The following is a 15,465-nucleotide window of genomic DNA, read 5'->3' as shown; positions in this document are numbered from 1 at the left end:
CGGTAATGGTCAGGATAAATAGACCCTTCTTCCATCTAAACTAACATCTGGCTTAGTCACCAATTGACCTACCATTACATTCATCTTTGGAGAAAACTCTGGATGTCCCTTCCCTAGACTTGCCTCAACCAATCTCCTCAAACCCTCCTCTCATGACAAGTTGATGGACTCCTGACCCCTTTCAACCCCTATTATTAACCTCCAACTTCCAAACCCAGGGGTTGGGGGCAGGGCATCAATCTGCCACATTTGCAAAGTTCTACCCAGATTGATTTCAGTAGAGCTCATATTTCTCTCCCCAGGGAAATATTCACAGGTTTACAGTACCACCCCCACAGTAATTTAATTCCCACCTCAGCAAAGGAAAGGGCATTTCTTTACAGTGCTTCAATAAAGTGCCTTTTTTGAGATGAACTAAATTATTTATGTGTTCTTTGGTATATTTCTTCTTTTTGCATGTTATGTGTGTATATATGGATTTATGTGTGTATATAAATGTGTATACATGTATCTCTAGTCTCCCTCTTCTAATTTTAAGATCCAGAAAGGCAGAGTCTATGCCTCCTATTTCTTTAGTGTTTCTTTCCAAAAACTGATATAGTGCTCAGAATTATTGGCATTCTATACTTAAACATGGATTATATTCAAATCCTCATTCTGTTATTAACTAACTATAACCTTGGGCAAAACATTGGGATTCCCTGGGACTCAGTCTCCTCAATTGTAAAATGAATAGGGAAGCACTAGCTATTCTCTAAGATCTCTAGCTCTAAATCTTACAAGCTTATGCTCCTAAATGATGAGGATATTATTCTTTCCTAATTTCCCTAACTCCTGCCTCCCCTCTACATCAGTTCTACAGCCTCTCATACCTTGTCATAGCTCTTGTCTAGTTAGGCTCCAACTAGATATGACTCATTACTCTGAAACTCTTGAGCAATTTGAACTGTGTGAAAGCAGCCTTCTGAAAACCTCAGATTGAATGTACCTTCCTGATGCTTTAGGCAGCTAAGTGATAAAGCGGATAGAGCATGGAAGAACTGTGTTCAAATCTAATCTCATAGGAGCAGCTAAATGGCTTCAGAGGATAGAGGATCAGCCCTCTATCAGGGGAAGCCGAGTTCAAATGTGGTCTCAGATACTTAATACTTAACTAGCTATATGACATAAACCAATTGCCTTGCAAATTTTTTTAATTTAAAAAATTAAAAATAATTTCAACTCTAATCTTAGATGTTTTCTAGCTCTGTGACCCTGAGCAATTCATATAATTTCTATCTGCCCCAGTTTTCTCATCTGTGAAATGGGGATAATAATCATAGAATCTACTTCACATGTTATGAGGATCAAATAAGATAATTTAAAGCGCCTTACTTAGTCCAACGTTTAGCATGTATCAGGTGCTATATAAATGTCAGTTATTATTACATAAGTCTCTGAGCCTGGGGTTTAAAAGGAAAGGGGGCTGAGGTGGCAACTCCAGCAAGAAATACCAGGTTAAGCTCCTTTTCCTTTCCTTCTCCTCTCCACCCTCACCCCAGGTGTGTCTAACTTTGACAGCCAAGCGAATGGCTCGGAAGAATTGTCTGGTCAAGAACCTTGAGGCTGTAGAGACCCTGGGCTCCACTTCCACCATCTGCTCAGACAAGACGGGCACCCTGACCCAGAACCGGATGACTGTGGCCCACATGTGGTTTGACAAGACTATATCTGAGGCTGACACTACTGAGGACCAGTCTGGTGACTGGGAGCATTTGTGGGGAAAGGGGAAGGAAGGAGGAGTAAAGTGGTTTGAAAGGGAAGGAATGGTAACATTGGGAAAAGAAAAGACCTCTAAAAGGTGGGCTTTGAGAAAAGGAATGATGTCCCTGAGAAGCATTTAAATAAGAAACAGAGTATGAAAGTATTTCTCAAATTTATCCCCTTGCATCCCATACTCACAAATTCCTCTTTTTCTTAGGAAAGACTTTTGACAAGAATTCTGAAACTTGGTCTATTTTGGCTCTCATTGCTGGTCTGTGTAATCGAGCTGAATTTCAAGCAGGTCAAGATAAAATCCCTGTCACTAAGGTATTGGATCCATAGTGAAAGAAGGTATCTCCAAAGCCCTGTCCTCCCAGCCTTCAGTTAGTTACTTCTCTCATTATCCAGCACGTGTGTCTCCTTCCCAATCCATCCATCGCCTCGTTTCCATGGGTGGACCCTCTACCTCCCAGTGACTCTCGGGAATCCTGGTGCCCAAACTCCTGCTCCTGGGGGTGACTCTAGCCCCTTCCCGGCAGAGAACGACCACAGGTGATGCTTCTGAATCAGCTCTACTCAAGTTCGTTGAACAAACTTATGGCTCGGTCGTTGAGATGAGGATGAAATACACTAAGGTGGCAGAGATTCCCTTCAACTCCACCAACAAGTACCAGGTATGGAGTCATGTGCAAGAAAAAAAATCAAAGAAAGGGGAGAACAGACAGAAAAAAGTTGGGAGATGAGGATTAGACTAGGAGCATAATTGGTTATCAGGTAATTCTTATAAATCAGTATCAAGTCAAGTAATGTCAAGATTATAATCTTCATTGGGAGCATTTCCTTTTCTCAAAAAGAGAAGAATGAGAAGTGATTAAAATGACCAGGAGATTAATAGAATGTAATATTCTTGACAGTAAGAACTATTTCATTTTTGTCTATATAACTCATCTTGCAGAATGTCTCCTGCATACAGTCAGTGTTTAAGATACATCGTTGACTTGAAAACTCTAATGTTCTGAAGTCCTTAGAATTGTACAGAACAACAACAACAACAACAACAACAAAAAATCAGCATGGTACAGTGGAAAGAGCTTTGTAGATTAATTAAATGATAGTTCCATTACTAATATACTTGATGACAAATAATTACACAAGTATTTCAGAGATAAAGTTCAGAGATAAGGATATCTTAGCCACAAGAATTATTGAAAACTTGGAAGAAATGTAATGTTAAAGGAAACTACAAGTGGGAAGAAAAGAATGACAAGGAAAATTAATAGCTTAGATTTCAACACCCTGAAAATTAGAGTGGATAAACAAAAAGTGATGATTCTATGAGACAAGAAGAAAATATTAAAACAAAATCAAAAGATTAGCATTTAGTCAATTACAAAGGACTATAATGATGATAAAGTATTTATATTTTAACAGGTCATTGAGATGAACATGTAATTTATTTTTATGGATTATCTTTTTTTACTCTATAAATTTAATATTTTACTCCAATTACATGTAAAAATAATTTTAACACTTATCTTTTAAAATTTTGGAGTTTCAAATTCTTTCTCTCTTCTTTCCTCTCCTCTTTCTTCCATCTGAGAAGGCAAGCAAATTTATTATAGACATGTCATTAAAAAAAAAAAGTTAGCAAAACAATATTTTTTTTAAATTAACCAAATATCAAGGTAGAAAGAGTAAAAATCAAAGAAGAAATAACAAATTTGAAAGTTTAAAAAATTAAACAAGGGGCAGCTAGTTGATGTGGTGCATAGAGCATTAGCCCTGAAGTCAGGAAGACCTGAGTTCAAATCTGATCTCAGACACAACACTTCCTGGCTGTGTGAAGTCACTTAACCTCAATTGCCTCAGCAAAAAAAAAAATAATAATAATAATAATAATAAATTTTTAAAAAAACATGATTTAAAATAAAAATAAAATAAATAATTATCTGGCATGGTTTTTTTAAAAAAAGAAAATCAAATTGTACTAAAAATGAGAAAGAAAAATTCACAGCAACTTAAAATGAAATAAAGAAAATTGTATAAGTATAGGCCAACAAAACTGGCAATTTAAATGAAATGAATTAATATTTTAAATTATGAAATTGTCCAATGAACAGAACTAGAGCATTTAAATCAAGGTTTCTTAAACTTTTCCACTTCTGATTCTTTTTCATTCAAGAAATTTTTACATGACTCTGGATATATAGGCATATAAAATAGGTATACAAATCAAACATTTATAACAAATCATAATATTGTAACCCCAACATTCAGTTATGAGTTATCTCATATGGGGTGGTCATGAACCATAGTTTAAGAAGCTGAGATTTAAACAACTAATCAGAAAAAGAAATTAAATAAGCTATACCTAACTATTAAAGGAATAGAAACAAGACAAAGCAAAAATCCAGTGCCATATAAATTTACAAGTAAATCCTCAAAATGCAAAAATAATTCTAATATTACATCAATTGTTTATAAAAATAAGCAAAGAGGGGAATCTTCTATATTCCGTGATATAAGACCAGTTGGTGACACATACAGGTAGATATAGCAGAGTCCAGGACTCATAATCAGGAAAACCTGAGTTCAAATCTTGCCTCACTCAGGTGCTCATTAATTCTATGACCCTGGGCAAGTAATCAAACCAGTGAACATAAAATGAGGATAATAATGGTACTTATCTCATCAAGTGATTAGAAAGATCAAATAAAATAATTTTGAAAACCTCTTAGTACATCTTAGTGCTAGCTATTACTACTGTTGTTTTACAAATATGGTCTTAATACTTGAAACAAAGAAATAGGAAGATAAAGAAAACTTTAGACCAAGATTCCTAATGAATATTGTTGCAAAAATATTAAACAAAATATTAGTAAAGGGACTAAAACAACATATTTAATATTTTACCTATTATGGTTGGATTTATGCCAGGAATGATGGAAAGGAAAACCATAAGCATAATAAGTTATATTTGTAACAAAAAATAACAAAAAATTCATGATTGTGTCAATAGGCAATAAAAAGGCTTTTTACAAAATCTAACGTCCATTTTTGTAAACCAAACATTAGAAAGCACAGATCTTTCCTTAATATAGCAATTATTTACTTAGAACTAAGAGTCAATAACCTATATAATAGAGAAAGGCTAAGACTTTATTCAATAAGATCAAGAGTTAAGCATAGATATCCATTATCACCACTATTATTTAATGTTAAGTGAGAAATGATAGTTATGTAATAAGACAAGAAAAAGAAAATCAAAGAAATAAAGGTAAACAAAGAGGAAACAAAATGACCCCTTTTTAAAGGTGATATAAAGGTTTATCCATAGAACCAAAAAAAAAAAAAAGAGTAAATTAAAAATTAATTGGAACAATGATTAACCTTGAAAAATTGCAAAATATAAAATAAATCCATTGAAATCAGCAGCATTTCAATTTATTACCACCAAGAAACTCAGGAACAAGAAAAAAGGAAAAGAAATTACATTAAAAATAACAACAGAATATATAAAATATTTTGGGGGTTTATCAAGTCATCATGCTAGAACTATAGAAATTCAATTAAAATTTTCTTTAGAAATGTTTGTAGCAGCTTTTTTTGTGATGTCAAAGAACTGGAAAATTAATAAATGCCCATCAATAAGGGAATGGCTAAATAAGTTATGGCATGTGAAAGTAATGGAATATTATTGTTCTATAAGAAATAATGAGCAGACTGATTTTAGAAAGGTCCTGGAAAGATATACATGAACTGATGCTGAGTGAAAAAATCAAAACCAGGAAAACATTGAATACAGCAACAGCAAGATTATGCAATGATCCACTATGATAAATTTGTTTCTTCCCAGCAGTTTAGTGACCTAAAGCAATCCCAAATAAATTTTGGATGGAAAACTCCATACACATCCAGAGAGAAGGCTTTGGAGAGTGAATGTAGCTAGACACCTTTTTTCACCTTTTTTCCCTTTCTTCTCATGGTTTTTTCCTTTTGTTCTGATTTTTCTCTCTCAACATGATATATATATATATATGGAAATATGTAAAAAATGAATATAAAATATAACAAAAATGTTTACATGTAACTGGGGAAAATAATAACATACTGTTTTCACCTTTTGTTCTGATTTTTTGTCTCAACATGATTCTTATGAAAATAGGTAGAAAATGAATGTTGCATGTATAAATTCCCCCCCAAAAAAATTTATTTTATATGTAACTGGAAATTTTTTCTAAATTTTCTTTAGAAAAATAAAGACAGCCCTAAATAAGTAAGAAAATACCATTTGTTCCTGGATAGGCCATGTCAACATAAAAATAACAGTGCTACTCAAATCAATTTATTCAGTGCTACACCAATCAAACTACCAAGGAATTACTTTTGAGAGCTAGGAAAAAAAAAAAAAAAGAAATTGATGTGGAATAACAAAAGATGAAGAATCTCAAAAAAAAAAAAAAAAACCCAACCCTTTTTAAATAAAAAGAAAGGGGGCCTGGATCTCAAATCATATACTACAATCATGGATTATAATACATATACATATATATACATATACTACAAATACATACACATACTACAGTAATGATGAAAATAATTTGATACTGGCTTTAAAAGAGTGAAGTCAACTACTGGAACAGATTAGTTATCAGATACTATGCAGAAAGGATAGCCAAGTGGCCAGTGACTTGAGGCTCTTCCTGAATTCCTAAATTCAAACCTATCTTAGATGTTTGCCAACTGGTCACTCTAGGCAAGTCATTTGATCTTGTTTGCCTCAGTTTACTCAATTGTAAAATGAGCTGGAGAAGGAAATTAACCACAACCAAGAATTCAGACTACTGAAAATTAGAATGAACTAAACAGAAAGCAAGGATTCCATGAGACAACATGAAAATATTAAAACAAAATCAAAGGATTGATATTTGATCAATTGGAAAGGACTACATAATAATAAAGTTTATATTTTAACAAGTCATTGAATTGCACATGTACAGGTATACCTTGCTTTATTGCACTTTATTATACTTCACAGATATTATGGGGTATTAATTTTTTTTTTACAAATTAAAGTTTGTGGAAACCCTATGTTGACCAAGTGGAAACATAGGGTTTCCACAAACTTTAATTTTTCCAATGGCAAATGCTCACTGTATCTCTGTCACACATTTTGACAATTCTCACAATATTTCAGATTTTTTTATTCTTATTATTATTACATCTCTTATGGTGATTTGGGATCAGTAATCATTCCTGTAACTGTTGTAATTGTTTTGAGGTACCATGAACTGCACCCAAATAAAATGGCAAACTTAATGGTGTGTGTATTCCAGCTGGCCATTACTCCATGTGTCTCCTTCTCCTCAGGCCTATTTTCTAAGACACAACATTTTTTTTCCTTTTATTAACCTTTTTGTTTTCAAAACATGCATAGATAATTTTCAATATTCATTCTTACAAAACCTTGTATTACACATTTTTCTCTCCCTTCCTCCATCCTCTCCCCTAGCTGGCAAGTAATTCAATATATGTTAAGAATGCACAATTCTTCTATACATATTTCCATAATTATCATGCTGCACAAGAAAAATCAGATCAAAAAGGGAAAAAATGAGAAAAAAAGCAAAATGCAAGCAAACAGTAGCAAAAAAAAAAAAAAGTGAAAATGTTATGCTGTGATCCACACTCAGTTCTCATAGTCTCTCTCTGGGTACAGATGATTGAGATTCTATCACAAGACCACTGGAACTGACCTGAATCATCTCATTGTTGAAAAGAGCGACATCCAACAGAAATGATCATTATATAATCTTGCTGTTGCAGACAACACAAAATTTAAGTTGGGCCAAATTAATAAGCCTACAATGGTCTCTGGGTGTTCCAGTGAAAGCAAACATCACTTGATATGGCAAACTTCATTGTGATCTTATTTTAAGAAATTGCCATAGTTACCTCACCCATTAGCAACCACCATCAACACTGAGGCAAGACCCTCCACCAACAAAAGGATTATGACTGGCTGAAGGCGCAGATGATGATTGGTATTTCTTAGCAATAAAATTTTTAACTCAGGCATGTCCATTATTTTTAGGCATAATATAATTGCACACTTAATAGACTATAGTGTAGTGTAAACATATCTTTTAAAACTGGGAAACCGAAAAGTTTCTGTGACTCATGTTATTGCAATATTCACTTTACTGAAATTTGAATAGAACTCAATCCATAATATCTCTAAATTATGCCTATAATTTAAAATCCAGAAGAACAGTAACTTTTTAAAACTTAACCAAACAGCAAATAGCTAATAATTTTAAATGGTCGGTGAGCAGTTAGGTGGAGTGATAGAGCTTTGGTCTTAGAATCAGGAGGATCTAAGTTCAAATTCAGAATCAGACACTTAGTTATGTGATTCTGGGCAAGTCATTTAACCTTAATTGCCTCCCCACAAAATAAAATACAGTGCTCCAAATTAAAGCAGTTCTGAGATTCTCCCAGCTCCCATAAGACTGGCAAAAAAATGACAATTGAAAGGACTGCATGAATATAACCTACTAACATACTGCTGGAGGAGTTAGGAACTGGTCCAGCCATTCTAGAAAGAAATTTGGAAGTATGCTCCCAAAACTACTAAAACTATATATATTTTTTGTTCCCAACATTACCATTAGTAAGCCTATCCCCTCCTGGGGGAAAAAAAAACCAAGAGAATAGGAAAAGAGCACATACATGTAAAAATATTTATAAGAGCACTTTTGATACTGAAAAAAATAAACTAAAGGCCTATCCATCAATCGAGGATTGGCTGAACAAATTACGATACAGGGATATTATTGCACCATAAGAAATGACAAAAGGAACAATTTCAGATAAACTTAAGATGATGTATAGGAACTCATTTGAATAAAAAATTCATAGACAATGAAGTGAGCAGAATGACAGAAACAATCTATATAATATTAGGAACATCATAAGGAAAAACCACTTTGAAAGGTTTGAGAATTCTCTTCAATGCAAGGATCAATCATGATTTTGGGAATCTGAACTGTGCTACCTTTCTGACAAAGATACAAAATAAAACATATATTTGGGGGCATAGCTAATATCAGTCAGTCATTAAGCATTTATTTATTAAACACCTACTATATGTCAGGCACTGTGTTTTAAATGCTGAGAATACAAGAGAAAAAGGCAAAAGACAAGTTTCTTCTCTCAAGGAGTTCATAGTCTAATGGGAGAAATTTATTGTTCAGTCCCATCTGACTCTTCATGGCCCAATTTAGAGTTTTCTTGGCAAAGATAGTGGAGCCATTTGCCACGTCCTTTTCTAGTTCATTTTACAGATAAGAATACAGAGGCAAACATGGTGCAATGACTCTCCCAGGCTCACACTAAGTTTGAACTTGGATCTTCCTGACTCCAGGCCCTATGCTTTAACTACTGAGTCACCTAGATGACCAGACTCTGCTCTGCTTTTCTTTGAATAACAGCTTACATTTCTATCGTATTATTAAGACTATAAACCACTTTTCTTTTAGCCATGTAAAGTGGGTAGGGCAGATAGTCTATTTTTTTTTTTGTTCACTTCTTGTTGCATGCAACAATTTTTTAGCCCATTTGGGATTTTCTTGGAAAAGATAGTAAAGTGACTTGCCATTTCCTTCTCTGGATTATTTTATAATGAGGAACTGAAGTAAACAGGGTTAAGTGTCTTGGTCTGGGTCACACAGCTAATAAGTGTCTGAGGCGAGATTTGAACTTAGGAAGATGAGCTTTCCTGACTCCAGGCCTGGCATTCTGTGATCCATGGTGCCATCTAACTGCCCCATATCCCTATTTTACAAATGGGAAAATTGAGACTTGGAGAGACTCAGGGTCTGATCCATGGTCACAGAGCCTTATGCAACCAACTCCAGCAAGCAAACAAGGCTCTCTAAGCATTCTTTGCAGCCTATCTCCTCTTTCCTACCCGGTAGACTCAGTCCACAAATTACTGTGCACAAAGTAGGTAACAAAAACCATAATGGTGTTGATATGAATTGAATTCAAGAGGTAAGCATCATCTCTGCAGTGTAGTATAAAAAGGGCTTATTTGGAGTTGGAGGACCTGTATTTGAATGCCAGCTCAACTCCTTGTTGTTCAGGGAATCACGGTCAACCCATCACTATTTTTTTTAATGTTTGGGGGCTTACTTTATTTTATTTTTATTTATAATAACTTTTTATTGACAGAATCCATGCCAGGGTAATTTTTTTTTACAACATTATCCCTTGCACTCACTTCTGTTCCAATTTTTCCCCTCCCTCCCTCCACCCCTTCCCCTAGATGGCAAGCAGTCCTATACATGTTAAATAGGTTATAGTATATCCTAGATACAATATATGTTTGCAGAACCGAACAGTTCTCTTGTTGCATAGGGAGAATTGGATTCAGAAGGTATAAATAACCCGGGAAGAAAAACAAAAATGCAAATAGTTTACATTCATTTCCCAGTGTTCTTTCTTTGGGTGTAGCAGCTTCTGTCCATCATTCATCAATTGAAACGGAGTTAGGTCTCTTTGTCAAAGAAATCCACTTCCATCAGAATACATCCTCATACAATATTGTTGTCGAAGTGTATAATGATCTCCTGGTTCTGCTCATTTCACTTTGCATCAGTTCATGTAAGTCTCGCCAGTCCTCTCTGTATTCATCCTGCTGGTCATTTCTTACAGAACAATAATATTCCATAACATTCATATACCACAATTTACTCAACCATTCTCCAATTGATGGGCATCCATTCAATTTCCAGTTTCTAGCCACTACAAACAGGGCTGCCATAAACATTTTGGCACATACAGGTCCCTTTCCCTTCTTTAGTATTTCTTTGCAACCCATCACTATTCCCAGAGCTTCAGTTTCCTCATCTAGCTAACATTGATCTTTAAGGTCCCTTCCCATTCTCAAGCCTGAGTATTGGTCCAGTCTTGAGGAGAATTTGGAAAGATGGACTAGAAACCTCATTTGGAGGAAAAATAAGGAACAAGGGCACCTCTTCCCCACAGCCCTGTCTCTTCCTTCCCTTACACAGCGTCTTCTCTCTCCCTAGCTATCGATCCATATTCGAGATGAGACCTCCATGAGATATTTTCTAGTGATGAAGGGGGCTCCGGAACAAATCCTAGAGCGTTGCTCAACTATTCTGGTACATGGTAAAGAACAAACATTGGATGACAAGACTCAAGAGGCCTTCCAGAATGCCTACATGGAACTGGGAGGACGAGGGGAGCGTGTGCTGGGTGAGAGAAACTGGGGAGAGTGAAACAGAAAAGGGGAGAAGGTCTGGAGGAGCAGGGTCCTGAGGATGGTGGAGAAGACCGTAAAAGCTAAGGAAGAATTCTGGGCATAGGGAATTGGGAAAGGGTATAGAATGCTAAGACACAGGGGATTGGGAAAGGGTATAGGATGCTAAGACATAGGGGATTGAGAAAGGGTACAGGATGTTAAAACATAGGGGATTGGGGAAAGGTACAAGATGCTAAGGCATAGGGGATTGGGAAAGGGTATAGGATGCTAAGGCATAGGGATGTAGAAGAAGGGGTATCTGAATTACCTTTTCTTCGTTTTTTCCCTCCAGGATTCTGCTATTTGAACCTCTCTGACCCATATGTTGGGGACTTTAATTTTGATACAGACAATGTCAATTTCCCTATAAAAAATCTCTGTTTTGTGGGGCTTATATCCATGATTGACCCACCCCGGGCTGCTGTACCGGATGCTGTAGGCAAGTGCCGAAGTGCAGGTATAAAGGTAGGATACCTGTGCTTCAAACCACTATCTCACACACAAAGACACACACACACACACACACACACACACACATCTCCTTTCCTTCCCTCCCAAGGTCCTAAAGTGAGCAACATGTATTCCCTTTCTTCACTTCATTATGTATCCTCGACTTTTTGCAATCAGAATCTGTCTCTACTAATCTCCTAAAAAAATGCTGTCCCCAGAGTACTGGAGACCAATATAGTCCAAATAACCATATCTTCTGGTCTTTTTCCGCCGTCATCCTCTTTCATTCTGTAATGAAAAATACTCCAGATTTGAAAGAATTCTAAATGATAGAGGGTTCAAATGCAGCTTTTGGCATTTACTGAGTTGATCTTGTCACTTAACTGATCTGAGATTCAATTGCCTCATGTCTAAAATGATGATGATAATAGTGATGATAACCTACACAGTGCTTGAGGTTCAGGTGAGTTTGTGAACCTTGTTCAGTCATTTTTCAGTCATATCTGACTCTTCAAAACATCATTAGGGGTTTTTTGGCAGGAGATACTGGAGTGGTTTGCCATTTTCTTCTTTAGCTCATTTGGCAGATAAGGAAACTGGGATAAATGGGTTAAATCAGGGTCATACAGCTAGTAAGTGTCTTGAGTCCAAATCTGAACTCAAGTTTTCCTGATTCCAAGTCCAGTGCTGTCTCTACTGTTGCTTATTGTCTGCCTTAAAGTCACATAGAAAATTTTTATTGACCTCTTAGATTAGATTAGACTAGATGTTAATCGAAAATTTTCTCCTTCTTCATACTCTGTCTTCCACTGATACCTTCTCTGATCAGTTCATAAATCAACCAATCAAAATGAGTTCAGAAGACTCTACCACAAGTCAAAACTCAAATGGTCTGTTAAAACATTGGGGATGGAAATGGATTTGCACAGTTCACACTTCCTTTGTGCTACTGCGATTCTGCTTTGCTCATGGAATTTGTGCTGGTATGCCATAATGGGTGTTTCTATCTCTCTCGTGTCATACAATCAAAACTAAAGTTCTCCAAAGAGACCTTGAGAGTGTCCTTGAACTGCTGCTTCTGCCCTAGTGTGAGTGCTTGCCTTTTGAGAGTTTTCTATGAAACAGTCTTTTAGGTAAATGTGTATTTGGCATTTGAGCTAGGGGGGCTGATCAGCCACAACTAAGGACATTGTACCCTAATCCCAACATTGATTCTCTTTGAAAATAAAGGACAGTCAACAAATCAGCTAACAAGCATTTACTATATTAAGCACCCTAGGAAGTAAGGATGCAAAGGCAAAAAATATAACATTCCTTCCTCTCAATTAACTTATGTTCCATCAACAGCAACATGCATAAATCTATGCAAAATAAATACAAAGCAAATTTGAAATCACTTAAAGATAATTAGAGAGAGGGCAGTAACAGTTGTGGAGATCAGAAAATGTTTCTTTTATAAAGTGATGCTTGAACTGGGTCTTGAGGGAAGTGTGGAATTCTGAGAGGTGAGAAGGAAGGAGAGTGTTCTAAGTGGGAGAGCACAAAGGCACAGAAAGGGACATTAAGAATGCTATGTGTCAGTTTGACCAAATGAAGGTTTCTTAAACTTTTTCCACTCATGACCCCCTTTTCACCCAAAATATTTTTATGGGACCCTATCTTGAATCTGAGGTATTTCTGGCAGCATCCATGCAAAGTGTTCACATTGTGGGTTCAGAACCAAGGCTACACTGAGGTCCTGTGATACATAACATGGATAAGCACTGCCAGAAACACCTCAGATTCGTGACACATTTGATTTTGAAGTCGTTTTTACTCATTGCATTCAGAAACCTTTTAATGTTGCCAAATTTTTCACAAGCCCCACTTCAGTTACATATAGGATTGCAATCCACAATTAAAGAATCTTTGGGCTACTTTTTCCAGAAATTTGGAAACTGAGTGGATGCTCATCAATTGGAGAATGACTGAATTAGTTATGGGATATGAATGTTACAGAATATTATTGTTCTGTAAGAAATGACCAGCAGGATGATTCCAGAGAGGCTTGGAGAGACTAGAATGAACTGATGCTGAGTGAAATAAACAGAACCAGGAGACCATTATACACTTCAATAACAATACTATACTACAGTTAATTCTGATGGACATGGCTCTCTTCAACAAAGAGATGATTCAAACCAGTTCCAATTGTTCAGTGATGAAGAGAACCATCTCCACCCTGAGAGAGGACTATGGAAACAGTGGGGAGAAGTTTCAGTTAGGAGGCCTTTGCTATAATGTAGGTCAAAGATGATAAAAGTCTGAACTAATGAGGTGGCTGAGTGAGTAGAAAGAAAAAGGCTGGAGTTGAGAGATATTCTGGAAATAGACAATGGTAAGATTTGACAACTAATTGGAAATAAAGAGTAAGTTGGGAAGACAAGGATGACAATGAGATTATGAACCTGGACGACTTGAAAGAAAATGATTCTTTCAACTATCAGGAATAGAGTCGAAGAAAAACAATGAGTTCTGTTTTTGGATAGTTGAGTTTTATGTGAATATGGAACATCCATTTTGAAATTTCCCAATAGACAGTTGTCAGTATAGTAATGGAGCTCAAGAGAGAGACTGTTGGGGCCAGATATGTGGCTCTCTAAATTTTCTGTCTAGAGATGATAATTAAATTCATGAGAGCTGGGTCACCAAAGGAGAGAATAAAGAGAGGAAAGAGGGGGGAAAAAGCAAGAATATAGTTTTAAAGGATTCCACAGGTAGAAAAAGTGATATGAATCATGAACCAATAAAGAAAACAGAAAGTCACAAGTGGGAGAATCGAGAGTAATGTCATGAAAAAAAAAAAAAAACAGGAGAAGGTGATTAACAATGTCCAATGTCGTAGAGAAGTCAAGAAGGATAAAGACTAAGGAAAAAACACCTTTAGATTTGGCAATTTAGAAAGAATTAAGAGAACAGTGAGTGATGAGGTCAGAAGTCAGAGTGAATGAGAAGAGAAAGGCAATGAGTGTGGACAGCTTTTTCTAGGACTTTAACTTGGAAAGGAAAAAGAAACATAGAACAATAGTTTGTGGGGGCAATAGGATTTAAAAAAAGTTTTTCTGCCAAGATAGGAAAGCCCGTGTTTAAAGGCAGTAGAGAAGGAACCAATAGAAAGAGAAATTGAAGTTTGAGTGGGGAGGGTAATTGAGTGGTCAATCTGCTGGAGGAAATGTGGGAGAATTGGATTAAAGGCATATGTAGAGAGTCAAGGTTAGCCTTGGAATGGAAAAGAGCCATTTGATTATTGGAAAATGGAGGAAATGAGGTGTGGGAAACAATGTCAAAAGGTTTTGAGCTAAAGAAAAAGGGGAAAAAGATTAAGAGTGTGTGACAAATTGTTTCAATCTTCTCAGTGAAGTAATGAGTAAGGCCCAGAGCTGTGCATAAATGGGGAGATGGGGAAGGTGTGAGACATTTAAAGGATAAAAAAAAAAAAAAAGTTTTAGAACTGTCTCTGAAAGAAGTTTGATTACATTGCTGCCATGAGTATTCACAGTCAAGGTTTGTAGTGCACCTAGCCAGCTCAACTTGAGTGACTTCCTCCAGCTTTATTCAACTTAAATGATACTGTGTTCATAATTCTCTTCCTGACTCTCTGTCGCTTACTTCCATATATCCATTGTCTCTCCTCATTCTCTTTGTATCCCTTAAACGGGCATTCCCCAAATCCTTTTTTCTCTAACCCTAAAAATTCTCTCCCATAGGTATAGCAGTCACTCCCATGTTTTCAGTCATTACCTCCATGAAATCAGCAGAATTGCCAAATAACTATTTCCAACAATGAGCTCTCTATGACTGAGCTTCACTTCCATATTTTGAACTGACAAATGGGCATAGTTGGATGTTCTGTAAACTCTTAAAACTCAACAAGTAAACTTAACATTTCTTCAAAAGAATCT

At 36.0% G+C, this 15,465-nt stretch overlaps 1 protein-coding gene and 1 long non-coding RNA gene across 3 annotated transcripts in view; one reads left to right on the top strand and one right to left on the bottom strand.

The window, feature by feature from the left end:
• Positions 1-15,465, bottom strand: part of LOC127559711 (uncharacterized) — an 88,179-nt gene that overhangs the window by 31,511 nt on the left and 41,203 nt on the right. The window lies entirely within an intron of this gene.
• The window catches only part of LOC127559704 (sodium/potassium-transporting ATPase subunit alpha-2-like), a 71,534-nt gene that overhangs the window by 36,619 nt on the left and 19,450 nt on the right, over positions 1-15,465 (top strand). For both annotated transcript variants that reach the window (XM_051993669.1, XM_051993668.1), the window contains exons 9-13: positions 1,542-1,740; positions 1,961-2,070; positions 2,283-2,417; positions 10,839-11,028; positions 11,367-11,539. In XM_051993669.1, coding sequence (XP_051849629.1) covers positions 1,542-1,740; positions 1,961-2,070; positions 2,283-2,417; positions 10,839-11,028; positions 11,367-11,539 — 807 coding nt within the window. The remainder of the gene's footprint in view (positions 1-1,541; positions 1,741-1,960; positions 2,071-2,282; positions 2,418-10,838; positions 11,029-11,366; positions 11,540-15,465) is intronic.

Source organism: Antechinus flavipes, chromosome 4 (genome assembly GCF_016432865.1).
Source record: "Antechinus flavipes isolate AdamAnt ecotype Samford, QLD, Australia chromosome 4, AdamAnt_v2, whole genome shotgun sequence".
In the NCBI taxonomy this organism is placed as follows: Eukaryota; Metazoa; Chordata; class Mammalia; order Dasyuromorphia; family Dasyuridae; genus Antechinus; species Antechinus flavipes.
The sequence above is the reverse complement of the archived record's forward strand: the minus strand, read 5'-3'. Positions and strand labels throughout refer to the sequence as shown.